This window comes from Fukomys damarensis, unplaced genomic scaffold (genome assembly GCF_012274545.1).
Source record: "Fukomys damarensis isolate Sample0158 unplaced genomic scaffold, DMR_v1.0_HiC HiC_scaffold_12, whole genome shotgun sequence".
Classification (NCBI taxonomy): Eukaryota; Metazoa; Chordata; class Mammalia; order Rodentia; family Bathyergidae; genus Fukomys; species Fukomys damarensis.
In genome coordinates this window covers 15,854,063-15,868,151 of record NW_022900924.1, presented here as the reverse complement: position 1 = coordinate 15,868,151, position 14,089 = coordinate 15,854,063, and the positions used below count along the sequence as shown (strand labels likewise).

General features: G+C 39.1%; 1 protein-coding gene across 1 annotated transcript in view; it reads right to left on the bottom strand.

Annotated features, from left to right (window-relative positions):
* The window catches only part of Hectd4 (HECT domain E3 ubiquitin protein ligase 4), a 187,571-nt gene that overhangs the window by 98,565 nt on the left and 74,917 nt on the right, over nucleotides 1–14,089 (bottom strand). Inside the window, exons 8-11 of the mRNA XM_010604495.3 lie at nucleotides 9,086–9,278; nucleotides 5,927–6,085; nucleotides 1,330–1,443; nucleotides 486–626 (exon numbers count right to left, since the gene is read on the bottom strand). Of these exons, the coding sequence (XP_010602797.2) occupies nucleotides 486–626; nucleotides 1,330–1,443; nucleotides 5,927–6,085; nucleotides 9,086–9,278 (607 nt within the window). The remainder of the gene's footprint in view (nucleotides 1–485; nucleotides 627–1,329; nucleotides 1,444–5,926; nucleotides 6,086–9,085; nucleotides 9,279–14,089) is intronic.

Sequence of the window (14,089 nt, the reverse complement as noted above, 5' to 3'; positions counted from 1 at the left end):
ACTGAGCTAAATCCCTGGCCCTTTTGTGTTCTGATTCTGAGTTACCCAGGACCAGAGGTGATATCTGGGCAGAGGAGTGGCAGCTCCAACTGGCCAGGCGGTAGAAGACTCCTTGGCTGCTAAGTGGAAAGGAGCCTAAGTGGTTGGAGGAAGAACAACCTGGGAGGAGGCTGCCATGGTGACACAGGCAAAGATGATGACAGGAATGGTAGCAGCAGAATGCTGGAGAATGGCTGGATTTGGGATGTCTGGAAGGTAGGAGCTGACAGGACTGGCTATCCATTTGGATGTAGATATGACTCAAAGACTCAAAAGATAACCCAGATTTTTCATACTTAATCAGAAACCAACTATTGGAGTCACAGGAAAAGGACTGTAGGCTCCTAAGTTGGAAGAGGAAAGACTATTGATACGATTGAGTGTTGTCTGCTTCCCACCTACTTATGCTGTGGCCGCCTCCCACTACAGGAGCGACAGCACCTCACCTTTGGGCTCAGTGATGATGTGGCTGACTCCTAGTCGCTGGCACACATAATGGAAGGCTTGATTTCCAGGATTACACCACTGGTCGATATGATCATTGGAGCACGTCCACAGCATGTTGTTCACTGTATCGTAACAGGCACCTGCAAAGAGCATCATGTTGCCACTGCCTGTGAACATATTTCTCACAGGCACTGCTGAAACATCCTCATATTAATCAGTAGGAAGGGCAGAGTCTCATGCTCACCATCATGTCGCTATTCCTATAGCTTTACCTGGCAAAGCACTAAATGGGTTTAGCAAGAAGCCAGGATTTAATTTTCAAGTTTGCTTAATTCCTATGTAAGAAGGAATAATTCTCACAAAATAGACACTTCTTAGCAACTGACTTAACTGAACTACTTCCAAAAGATTGAAGTGGTTTACATTAAGAGGTAACAATAGGACCAACTAACATAAACACACAATAAAAGCTCTAATAACTGAACCTAAAACTTTACGATAGGATTTTCCTAGCAGCCAGGGCAAAGTGAAAAGCCAGTATATTACATCATGTTCATTTTTCGGCAAAAATATTCTTCACAGGAGTCAACCTTATGGCATCAACCTTGGGACTGTTATAGGCATCATCATCTGGCCTACTGGACAGTATTTTCAAAGGCAGTTCCTGAGGGAATTTTACATGTGTGGCAATTTCCTATGCTGATTCCCCAACTTTAAAGAATAGTATTAACAATTTCTTTCTTTTAAAGAAAACTATAATGCTACAGGGAATTGGCAAGGTTTTTCAAAATAAATTGTTAGAACTTTGAATTTTTCAAGGAAATGCATGCACGTATTTCTTACCCAATCCTGGGACAAGAGCACCACGCCCCAGTGAGCTTCCAGCAGCATCTATGAGATCTGCACGACTTGTGAATTGACCATCCGAAATGTTATACACCAAGCTAGATGCCAGGACTGTGGAAAAATGGTATACTATTTTATGATCCTGATGACTAATTTGCAAAGTTTAAATTTTAAACATAAAAATCATATCCCTTTTTTGTTGCTGCCCACTGGTGTTAACTGAAAATATACTTACAAACTATTCAAAAAATTATTACCAAAATATCTTCATAAATTTAAAACTGAATCTTTTTTCCCCAGGCACGAGGGATTGAAACCAGGGCCATGTGTGTGCCAGTCAACTGTTCTACCACTGACATATATCCTCAGTCCACCAAACCTTGTTTTTGAAAGTGTTTTTAAAACAGCAACTTCTGCATGAAGATTTTTTCCATATGGATTATCAAAAGGGCAACTGTAAGAAGGGTATGATTACTAACATCATGAGTCACCAACATTTACAAGAAACACTTTACACTCAGGAGTACACACCAACGCGGCACTGTTGCTCTCTTCCCATGCACTGGCTCTGAAACCTGTAGATGCTCTGGCTTTGGAGACCACAGGCTTTAGGCTTCGAATCTGAATTCTAGCTTAACCACCTCTGAGTGCTCCCTGGAAAGTTACTGAATCTGTTTCCTCATTTGTAAAGAGGAAATAACAAAACTGCCTACTTTATACAGCTATTATGAAAATTCAGTGAGCTAGAAATATCAAGCACTATCTGTTAGTTGCTACTGTTGACATCATATTTTCTTCCCTACTTTAGAACATAAATTCTAGGACGAAGGTTTTAGCTCAGTGGCCCTGCGCCTGCCTTGCAAATGCAAGGTCCTGAGTTTGATCCCTGGTACCAAAATTTAAAAAACCAAAAAAAAAACCAACCATAAATTCTAGCTGTGTGTCTCTTGAGTTTGTTTGTTTGTTTGAGACAGACTTGCTATGTAGTTTAGTCTGGCCTGGAACTCAAAACAATCTTCCAGCCTTCAGCCTCCTGAGTGCTGAGATTATAGGTGTGGGCTACTATACCTGGCTTGGGTTTGTCTTTTTCTTATTTCCATCACCCTAGTAGGCCAGATACTTGTCACACATGACTTAAATTATAGCCTAAACCAGTGATAGCACTGTAACCTATGGCTCATATACCACAGCGAGCAGCTAGTATCATTGAAAACTCTAAAAGGTTTATCATAACTGTCCTAAACTATATTCTTTATTTTTTACTCTTCCATTCTGCACACCAACAAATGATCTTCCTCAAATCTCTTTTCCATTGTGTTTACCATACACCTTTCCTCCACCAAGCCATGTAAACAAATATTACTCAAGACCTGCTGTGCTTCACTATGATGCTTTCTTGGGCCAGAGATTTAGCTCAGTGGTGCTGCTGCCTGCCTTGCAAGCACAAGGTGCCTAGTTCTATCCCCAGTACCAAAAACAAAACAAAACAAAACAAAAAACTATGATGACTTCTCTCTGATTGTGAAGTATGTATATCAGGGTTCAAGCAGTAACATAGCACCATCTACCGTTTTCTGGAGGCTTCACCCTCCACCATTTCTCCTACCTTAATAAGGAGCTCCTAAAGCAGTGATCTTTTTAGAGCTCTCAGTGATCACAAACAGCCTGCTGTGGCACACATGGCATAGGTTTGCCATCACTGTTTTAAAGGCTCATATTTACCAGCCCACATAGTGACTAATTTGGAAAAGGATGCAGAGGAATTTAAGCATTTACTGATTTGGTGGGCTAAAACAGAACCACTGTGTCAACTATGTCCTCATGAAAAAATGGCACCATGAAGATCTGCTTTAATCAAACAGGTCCAATTCCAATGGAGTGAAAAAGCCATGCCAAAAGACTAAAAAAAGAGCTTAACAAGACTAGCGGTCAGTAAGAAGACAAATAACCCAATTTAAAATGGACAAAACATTTTAATCCTGCAGAGAAGATATATGAATGGTCAATATGCACATGAAAAGATGTCTGGCATCATTAATCATTAGGGAAATGCAAATCAAAACTACAAAGAGATACCATTTCATGCCCCTTAGAATGGCTATAATAAAACAAAAACCAGAAAAGGAAAATAGCAAATATTGGTGAGGAGTGGAGAAATTGGAACCATTACATATTGCTGACAAGAAAAGAAAATGGTACAGTCACTTTGGAAAATAGTTTGACAGTTCCTTCAAAGGGTCAGCATATAGTTACCACATAACCCAGCACTTCCACTCCTAAGCATATAATGAAATAAAAATCCGTCCATACAAAGCCTTATATACCAATGTTTATAGCATTTTTCAAAATAGCCAAAAAGTAGGAAAGCAAGTCCATCAACTGAAGAATGGATAAACAAAATGGAGTATTACTCCTACAGTGAAATATAATTTGGCCATAAAAAAGGAGTGAAGCACCGATTCATGGAATTAATAAAACATTGTTAATACGAAAAGGTACAGTCACAAAAGACCACCTAGTGTTTAATTCTACTTATATGAAAAGCCCAAAATAGGTAAATCTAGAGACAGAAAGTAGATAGGTAGATGCCAGGGGTGGGGGGTAAGAAGAGAGATTGCTAAAGGATCTGGGCTATCTTTTGGCACGATAGAGAGACATTGTTAATAGTTACACACACAAAAACAAATCCCCTAATAAACTATACTTTAAAGAAGTTAAATTTACAGTATGTGAATTATATCTCATAAAGCTATAAATAATAATTCAAAAAAAGCAAATGCTAAATCTGCATGATTTCTTTTATCTCAGGGCCTAAGAGGACAACATCTGGTCACCTGCACTGTTAGAGAAAACAAGCTGTCAAGAAAGTCCAACCAATTTGATTCTAAAGGTAGAGTTTGGAGTTGTTATGAATAGCTAAGCTTCAAGCACATGCAACTACCTGAAATGGCCCTCAGGTTAAGCTGATATTACTAGCCAGGTATTGTGATACACCCCTATAATCCCACTACTCTGGGAGGCTGAGGCAGGAGGATCACAAGTTTGAGCCCAGTTTGGGCAATTAAGATTTATACACAATGAAGTACTACTTCATAGGAAAATGGGTGCAACTTGAGACCATAACGCTAAGTGAGAGAAATCAGATACCAAAGGTTAAATACCTCATGATCTCCTTATATGAAAGTTTAAGGAAAGAACAAAATAAAACATAGGAAACAAGGAAACAGACTTTATGGAATGGGAAGGGGGCCTGGGTATAGGAGGTGGGAGGGAGAAAAAGGGAAGAAGTAAAAAGAATCAAGATGGGATATGGTAATTTACCATTTCCCCAAGATGAATGTATATTTTATGTATCACAAATAAACTAAATTAAAGGAGAGGGTGGATGTAGCTCAGTGCAAAGGCCTTGTGTTGAATCCCCAGTATCCCCACAAAAAAAGTTGCTACTACATAAATTACTTTGCTTAAACTGCTAAGGTCAAATTTATATCTTCAGGCTTTAGTCAGAGCAAGAAAAGCTCTTTTTGTGTTGTGGATATAGCTCAGTGGAAGAGTGCTTGCCTAGCAGGTGCCAGGCCTTACATTCAATCTCAACACAGGAGGAAGAGGTATTGCTTTTTTTTGAAGTCTAAATGTGAAATAGAATCCTTTATTTATTTATTTATTTTTGGTTAACTTAAAGCAATAAATTATATATATTTAGAATTCTTTAATGGAATTACTGTAAGAAAATTACTTTAAGAGGACAGATATTAAGAAATTGAAATGAAAACAAGAAAACTGATTTTTGAAGCATTTTATTTTGATGTGCCTAAACAAATTTCAAGGGAACAAAACACTGGAAAAACTAAGGCTCAAAAGAGTTAAAGGATGTCTCTAAGGAAATAAAGAATGCTAAGAAATAGTAATATAAAAGAAACATTTAAAAATTCTATATTTTATTCCACTTGACAATTTGCCTACTCTGAAGCCAAAATTAAATTGTTTTAATTACTATAGCATGCCCCAGCTTTTACAAAAATGTGTAAATTTTAAAACATAAATGAATATTTACACATATTATTTTCTGTTCTACATTTCTGTTAACATTTTGGGTCATACAATGAGGTGTTTTACATCCTTATTTTAATAGTTTTGGGATTCTATGAGAGTGAGCAGAGGTCTTCCTGAACTATCAATAAATAGATTATTTTATTTCCTAAAATTTTACTGATTTGTTAATTACAGTAACTTTATAGGAGACATATGCTTAGCACACAGAAAGCTCTGGGTTCAATTCCCAGAAGAGAGAGAGAGACAGACAGAGAGAGACAGAGACAGAGAGAAAGGGAAAGAAAGGCAAAGGGAAAAGAGAAAAAGAAAAAGAAAGGAAGGGAAAGAAGGGAAGGAGAAAGGCAGGAAGGAAGGAAAGAAGGAAGAAAAAAAATATCTATTTTAAATTCTTCCTAGGCTATAATTATATTGATGATTATTATTCTATGCTGCTATCAGAAAGTGACTGCAAACAATTATTTAGAATAGTAAATTTAAAATAGAAAAACCTTAAATTTCAGACAGTGAGATACACAAAAGTATTACAAATAAAATCACTTACTTTTTAAAGATGATAAACCACTTGTTCCGCCAAAAAGAGAGCGGGTGGCAGAGGAGCCCGAGCCCCCCGGAGGGGGCACCAGCATCACCAAGTACGTGCCACAGGCATAGATGGGCGTCTTGCGTAGCATCTTTAGAGGTAGCCCGCAGCTGGTGTTTGCTGAGAAGAATGGAAACACTGAGTGAAAATGCCTGGCATACACGCTGCTTTGATTACTAAAGTAGACTGGGGTGTAATGATGGAGCCCTAAACTCAAATAAAGATGTATTCCAATGAAGAAGCGAGAGCATGAAATAACAAATATGGGAAAAGTAATTATTTTTTGGCTCCAGAACCTGACCCCAAGCTTCTTCCTACATGGTCTGACCATTTCTTGAAAGCGTTCCTAATAGTCAGCAGGTCCTCATGACTCTAAAAATCCCTTCAAAAGAATAACTCCTCACATAGACTAAATCTGAAAATAAAAGAATCCTACTGTTTGTGTTTCCTTTTAAGAAATGGATACTCTATTCAAAAGATTTTTCTCCATTATAGGTAGAACCAATTCTTGACAGGCTTGTGATACTCCATTTATTTCAAGCAGCTTTCAACATGAAGTCAGCCAGAAGTTTCAATCTAGTAAAAGCTTTCATAATATCACCAAATAATTTTATACCTGTATGATTTAGGATAATCTACTATATATATATTTCCTTTTTAAGGTCAGTGACAAACTATCATTAACAAAACAATTATTATTTATTAATCAAGAAGTAAAAACTGTAATTTCATCTCCCTTACTGTAGAGTGAATTTCAGGACTTTATACACTAGCCTTGGGAAGCTGTCATTCTATAAAATGAAACGTATTACTCAGGCCAACACAGATACACATTTTCAGGTGATTTAGATTAGAAAATAAGTAAAGTTGAAACCTAATCTGTCTCATATTTGTTTTGAATACTTGTGCTTCTAAAGAATTCCATTTTTGTAAGATTGTAAGCCCCCAACAAATGTATTCTTCATTCAGTAAATTTCCATGTAAGAAGCTCCAAATGGGCAATTATCAGACTATTTTAGCAATTTTGTGGGCTAATATTTTCACTAAGATATTTTTAATGACACATTCTTGCTAACATAGTAATAGGTATTAATGTATCACAAAATAAAAACTCCTAGAAGGGCCGGGGATTTAGCTCAGCGGTTCGGTGGCCTGCCTGGCAAGCACAAGGACCCGAGTTCGATCCCTGGTACAAAAAAAAAAAAAAAAAAAAAAAAAAAAAAAAAAAAAAAAAAAAAAAAAAAACACCACAACATCAAAAAAACACCAAATAAAAACTCCTAGAACCCCAACTGTTCAAATATCTTTCAAAAGTCCCCTTGGTTTTGGCCAGGGATTTAGCTCAGTGGTTCTGGCGCCTGCCTTGCAAGCACAGGGACCTGAGTTCAATTCCTGATGCCCCCCCAAAAAGGCCCCTTGGTTTATAACTAGTGAATGCGGGGATTTAGCTCAATGGCGCTGCACCTGCCTTGCAAGCTCAAGGTCTTGAGTTTGATCCCAGTACTCGCTCCAAAAAAAATTTTTACATGAATATAGCGATTGTTGATAAAAATATAATAAGATCATATGTTTTGAATACAGATACTAACTTCTACAGAGTTCTGATTATATTCTTGCTTTCTGAAGTCTCTACTTTTTTATTGCACATATTTTCTTACCCAACAAACATTCCTTTAGTATTTCCACTGTTTAGGTAGGATTTAATTTTCTCCCAAGGGACAAACTCAGAGAAAGACTTCAGTCAGTCATTAAAAAAATGTTTATTTGCCAGGCATAGTGGTGTATGCCTGTAATCCCAGCACTCAGGAGGCTGAGGCAGGAGGATTGCTGTGAGTTCGAGACCTGCCTGGGCTATATAGTGAGTTCCAGGTCAGTCTCAACTATATAGTGAGATCTTGTCTCAAAAAAAAAGCTTATTTAAGAAGACATATCTTCCTCAAAACATTTCCTATAACAAATTATATACTCACTCAGGTTATAACAATTATTAACAAATTCCTCACCTCTATTTTATACAACAGAGGCTTGTGGAAATTACACATTGTCCTTAAATTCTAACATTAATAAATATTTAATAGTTTCAAAATGAACCACAAATATTTTCTCTTCCTAGCATTTTAAGCAACAAACAGCAAAGGATCTGCATTAAGTTCATATTAATTCATATATTTTTCTATATATGGAATCTTTTATCTAAACTTATCTTTTAGTACTGTTTATGGTTTGCTATAAGACAAGGTGGGTGGATGTAATCTGTAAACTTTTCTAGAATAGTGATTCATAACGTTTTTTGGCCATGGATGAATTTGAAAATCTGACAAAAGTTATGATGGACACATATAAAATGTTATTGTAAGCTGGGGTAAATACATTTAGAACTGTATTAAAGACTTGCCCCGATTAGAAACTCCTCCTGGTGTAGAACAGGGTACACAGTATGCTACTTTTTATTTATTTATTTTTCTACTACTTTTTATTTTTAACAGAAGAGAAAAAATATATTTTAAAAATTACATAAAGAGCTCCTGGAAAGACAAATCAATAATTACAGTTAACTACAGGGGGCAGAGTATAACACAGAGGGCTAAGAATTCCCTGCACATTGACCTAATGGTATCACCAAGATAGGGTTAACAGACAGACTCTTACTGACATCGTAATAGGTATTAGTTTATCACACTGATTTTACTTTTGAACTTTATAAATGTATCATCTATTTTAAAACATTAAACTATAAAAACTAAAAGATAAATTCTAAATTGTAAATTGTACAAATTTGTTTCTTGCTTAAGATTGTACCTAATGAGGATAATGCTAAATATCATTTTGCATTCATGAAGCATAAAGCTAAACATGAATCAATGAATGTACACTACCAGTAATAATAAGACATTTGTGGGTAAAGACAGCTGCTTTGAATTATTGCTGATTCATATGAACTCATGTTCATGGCCCACAACAGTTATAAACTTGGAATAAAACACTGGACAATGACTGGAAAATCATATAAGGTAAAGTTGGCAAAGTAAGATGCTTTGTCTAGCATAGAGTGAGTGCTCAATAAAAAGTAGTTCGGTGGAGCTATCCAGGGAGACAGCTAGAAAGCACAGAGCAGCCTACCTGCTTGATCCTCTTTCAGGGTATTGGAGATGGTAGAGCCAGTCAGGGCTGCAAGGGTCGCCGACGGGGAGGCTCTGTACCGAGAGAGTCTACTCAGAAGCATCTCATTAATGCTTTTGGCAGACTCCCCTTCTTTTCTCATTAGAATCGTGCGTTCCTGAAGTGGGTTGGCTACAAATACACCATTTTCAACCTAACAGTGAAAAAAAAAAAGGTTCTGAAGTGATGTCTGTTTTCATTTAGGTAGCAATTTTCTAGTTGATATTATTGTGAACTAGATGCTTAAAAACAGTTCAGAAACTGCACCTGAGCAGACTTATCCCTCAAAACTTCAACCTTCTATCAAAATGACTGCAAATGAAACAAAGGCTGTGCTGTTTGTGAGCTTTCATTTTTTTATCATAGCACAGATTCAAAACTTAATGAGCCAAGTTTAATAGGTTCTACAGAAAGTAGCTGATTAAAATGCCCGAATCCCATTGGCAGCGTACACTAATTATGAGCCTCTGACAGGTATAGATAAGACAAAAGGAAAACAAATGAATTGGCTTTGATTTACTGGTCAGGACAACTATGAGATTAATGTCTTCTTAAAATATAATTAGTGGCTAAAACCCAAACTCTCTATTAACAGCAGTTAACATGAGATCTGGTGCACAAGCCCTGGCAGAGCAATCCTAGAGAGAGGCAGACTGCTATAAATACATGCCAACCTAACCGTACCTTTGCTGGGACCTGGCAGCTATTTCATTTATCAATTATTTATTCCCCAGCAAATCTCCGGAGTGGTGATGCCAAAATACCTCCAACCCATCTGCAGCTTGACCTTAGGCAGATCACCTGGCTTTCCTTACAGCTGAAAAGAGCAGGACCCCTCAAGTTTCTTCTTCTCACTGCTCCTCTAACCTAGTCTGAACTCACTTATTTCACCTCACATGATATTTTATTTTTTTTATTTATTTTTATTTATTTTTGTGGTACTGGGGATCAAACTCGGGACCTTGCACTTGCAAGGTGGTAGAACCACTGAGCCACATCCCCGGCTCATCTCATACGATTTAAGGTTAACCTTCCACTGTGCTACCCTCTGCCCCTTTCTCCTTATCAGTGTCTCCCGCTCTACTGACTTCTTTCTCTTTGCTTTCACGTTCAGTCTCAAGATACCTTAAGACCTGGTATATTGATAAGGTTCCATCCCTTTCTCCACTTCTAGTCCTTATCCAATGCCTCAAGCATCTCAGTCACAGCCTCTGCAGCCAGGTTCCTAGCTCTGGGCCATCTCAGACACTGGCCTGAAGCTGTGTGGCATGGAGATGGAGGGAATCTACGTCCAAGGGGCAAGTCTTCAGAAGCCAGCAGACAGCAAAGCAGGCGTCCAAAGGAAAGAGCTGGGAGGAGAGAGGTGGCCAGAGAAAGCAAGGAAATTCAGGAGCATGGCCAGGGAAGACCCACTCACAAAGGATGAGGGAAAAGATTTGGTCACAGGATGCAGGATGCTGCTTCTGCTTCCTCACCTCTGCTTCTTATTCCTGTGAGGGTTTGTCTCTGCATTCATCACCCTCTGGTGAGCAGTTTTTTTCAGTACCAGGGCTTTTGCACTGACCTACATTCCTAGCCTTTTTTATAATTTTGAGACAGGGTCTCACCACGTTGGCCTGGCTGGGCTTGAACGTGTGATCCTCTTGCCTCAGTCTCCCAGAGTGCTGGGATTACTGGTGTGTCCACCACATCCAACTGAGTAGATATCCTAATGGCCCACCAGTAACCTAAAACCAACACTTTGGACCTTTCCCTTGGCATCTTGGGATTTCCCTTCCTCAGTCTTGATGGAGCCTCGCCTGCTTCCTTCTTCACATGTGAGCACTGACCTGCATGTCAGCCACTCACTGTACTAGCGCCTCCCTCCTCTCACTTCCTTGTTGGCTCCACTCCTCCACTTCTGGTGCCCCAGACCTCTACCTGAACACTCTGCTCCATCCTTGTGGCTGTCTCTTCCCATCCCTGAGGTCTTGGGTAGAATGTCACCTACTCAAAGACGCCATCCCTGATTACCAATCTAAAAAGGAATCTGGCCCACTGCCTCCAAACCAACATGCTTGGTTTCTGTACAACAATTACCATTCCCTGAAAATTTTGCTCATAAACTCATTCATTGTTTGCCCTTCTACCATCCCTTACCCTGACTCAGTGCCAGCTGCCCGAGAGCAGGGATCTGCCTGCCTCCTTCACCACACATTCCGTGCCCTAGGGAAGTGTTCAGTGCTTTGTTGCATAAACAAATCCAGGCCCTCTTGAAAATCCAACTCCCTCTCTCCTGAAGACTCCTACATTTTATCTACAGACTCATTCTACCTACTAAGATCTAGTCCCCACTTTTTTAACTCCCCCCAGCCCTCCCTGCTGACATTTCTACTTGAATAGCCTCCTGTCACCTAAAATTTAACACATTCCCTCTGTCTGCATAGTTTTACCCCCACCCTCCTGCTAGATTAACCTCCTGCAGCCACAGCTCCATTTATGTTGCACAACTCCAAATATAGCCCTTCAAAGGAGCCTAAGTTAAAATCGATCTCTTTAAGCTTGGCATTTGAAAGCATTACCCATCCAGCCCTATAAGAAAAATCAATGGATAAGGAAAACAAAACAAATAACTATCTTATTGTGTTTGAGTACTTTAACAACCTTAAAAGAAAAGGTGATGCTGCAAGGACTTGGGCTTGGTGCACTAGCCAGTGTGCTGGAATCTCTACTTTAGCAAAGTGGAGGTAAAAGCAACCGATTTAGGAAGAACAGGAAGATCTGAGGGGAGTAAGGATCCCTTCTGGTGACCACCCTCTCCCAAGCATCATCTTGTGCTAGAAAATGGGACTGGCCTCCCAACTGGTCTCTGGCACTGCAATGCTTTACTCTTCACACAGCAGTTAGTGATTCCCTACAAAAGGAAACGAGCCCTCATCCAGCCCTGTGTACCACCCTGCAGTGGCTTCGGGATGCTGTCAGTAAAACCCAACACTCGTTGACAGTTGGGCCAGGTACTGGCACATTTTATAGAGAGCAATGGGGTCAGAAGACTTCTCAGAGCAAAATAGAAGTAGGAAGTGAGACAAGTGCTCTGAGAAGCCAAAAAAGAGTTACAGAAAATTCCCAAGTGGTGATGTGGCCTATGTAGCAGAGACCAAATCAGGCAGGAAGATTCCAGGCCTAATGTGCAGTCAAACTCAGCTCACGGTTTTATAAATAATGACACAATGGAAGAAGAGACAATTTTTTAATGTTAGTTTTTTTTTTAATTATAAAATTAAAATATGGTCTTCCTTGGAGATCTAGAGAAAAATAAAACCATAAATTAAAAATGAAAGCCACCATTATTTATCTTTTTAGGGGCAGCCAGGTAATGTTTTAAGTTCTACCATTACAAGAAACCACAGATAACTTTGGGATCAATAAAAGGATGTGTCACCAGGTTTTAAAAGGACAAATCCCGTATCACTCCCTCTGTGCCACTTCACACAGCTTCCCCTGAGCATCACACACTGTTCTCTTCCTCTGCTCTGCTGCAAAGGGCTCCTACTGATTCTCTTCTTGCCCCAACCCTTCACTCTCTTCTTCTACAACATGCTTTATTATGACAATTTTTATAATACAAAAATATACAAAAAGAATAAACAGTACTCATTTATTCATCTTCTAGATATGCTAGTTACTTGCAATTTGCCACATTTTCATCTAAGATCATCCCACCCTTACATATTCAATACACATCATTATAAAATATAGATATCTTCCATAGCTACAATGTAATTGCACCTAAAAAAATTAACAATAATTCTTGACATCATCTGATAGAGCCCAGATTAGATTTCCCCAATTTTTTCAAAACTATTTTTTAGAGTGGTTTGCTTGATTCAGGAAGCAAATAAGATCTGTACATTTTGCAAAACATTAGGTTCATCTTTTTAGATCTCCTCTGTTTGTTTAGTTTCTAGGAGTCTTTAAATATGTCTTTAGTCTATCCTTGACCCAAGAGCTACAGTAAACCTTTAAAACAAGATCCCATCACCTTCCTGCTCAAAATTCTCTTAAGAGTTTCCCAATTAAAATCCAGATACCTTGCAAGACCCTATGAGAAACTGCCCTGGTTACCTCTCCCACTTTGCCTTTCATCACTCATTTTCTCCTCCCCACTTGTGCAATGAAGCCCTTCACACTGTTCTTCCTCACGAGACTGAGCTCGCCACTGCCCCAGGGCTTCTGCACCTCCCTTTTCTACTGGTGAACTTGGTAAGAGCTAGTTCTTGCTGTGAGGAAGATACAAGACGGAGGGGAGAGGGATGAAGAACGAACAGAGGAGATCAGGTAAAAACAGTTAAGAACAAATGCTTTCCAGAGTGTTGTCATAAAGGGAAGCCAAAAGAGAAGGGAGTATCTTGAAGTTGGTATGGGTTCAGAGGGTCTTTTTGTCTTTTCAAGATAAGTTATACTTTAATGTGTTTGTATGCTATGGTGAATGATCCACTAAAGAAGGAAAGGCACTGACTCAGGAGGACAACTGAGAAAAACATCCACCCCTGCGATAGCTAACTATGGTGTCAACTTGAATAGAAACATCCAGCTAATTGTGTGACTGGATAATTTACTAAAGAGCCTTGGATGTGGATCAGACCAACCAATGGGCTTTGCTGATAGCCTGGATGGAATAAAAAGGGAAAGAAGTCTCACTTCTGCTTTTTAAGAGGAGCATCAGTCTGTGCCTCTGCCTCTAGATGTCCATCTCCAGGTTTCCAGGGCAGACTTTCTTCAGCCTTCCAATATAGGTCTTTCAGCTTCCCCAAATGAAATCATATGGGACTCTGCAGGCCTGGACTTTTGACTGGATCCTCTGGTTCCCCAGCCAGCACGCAGATGGCCCTTTTGCATACTTCCACCCCGGACTTTGCAGGTGGCCACTGTAACCCTACCTTGTAAACCCTTCATATAATTATAATATATCATATGATATCATGT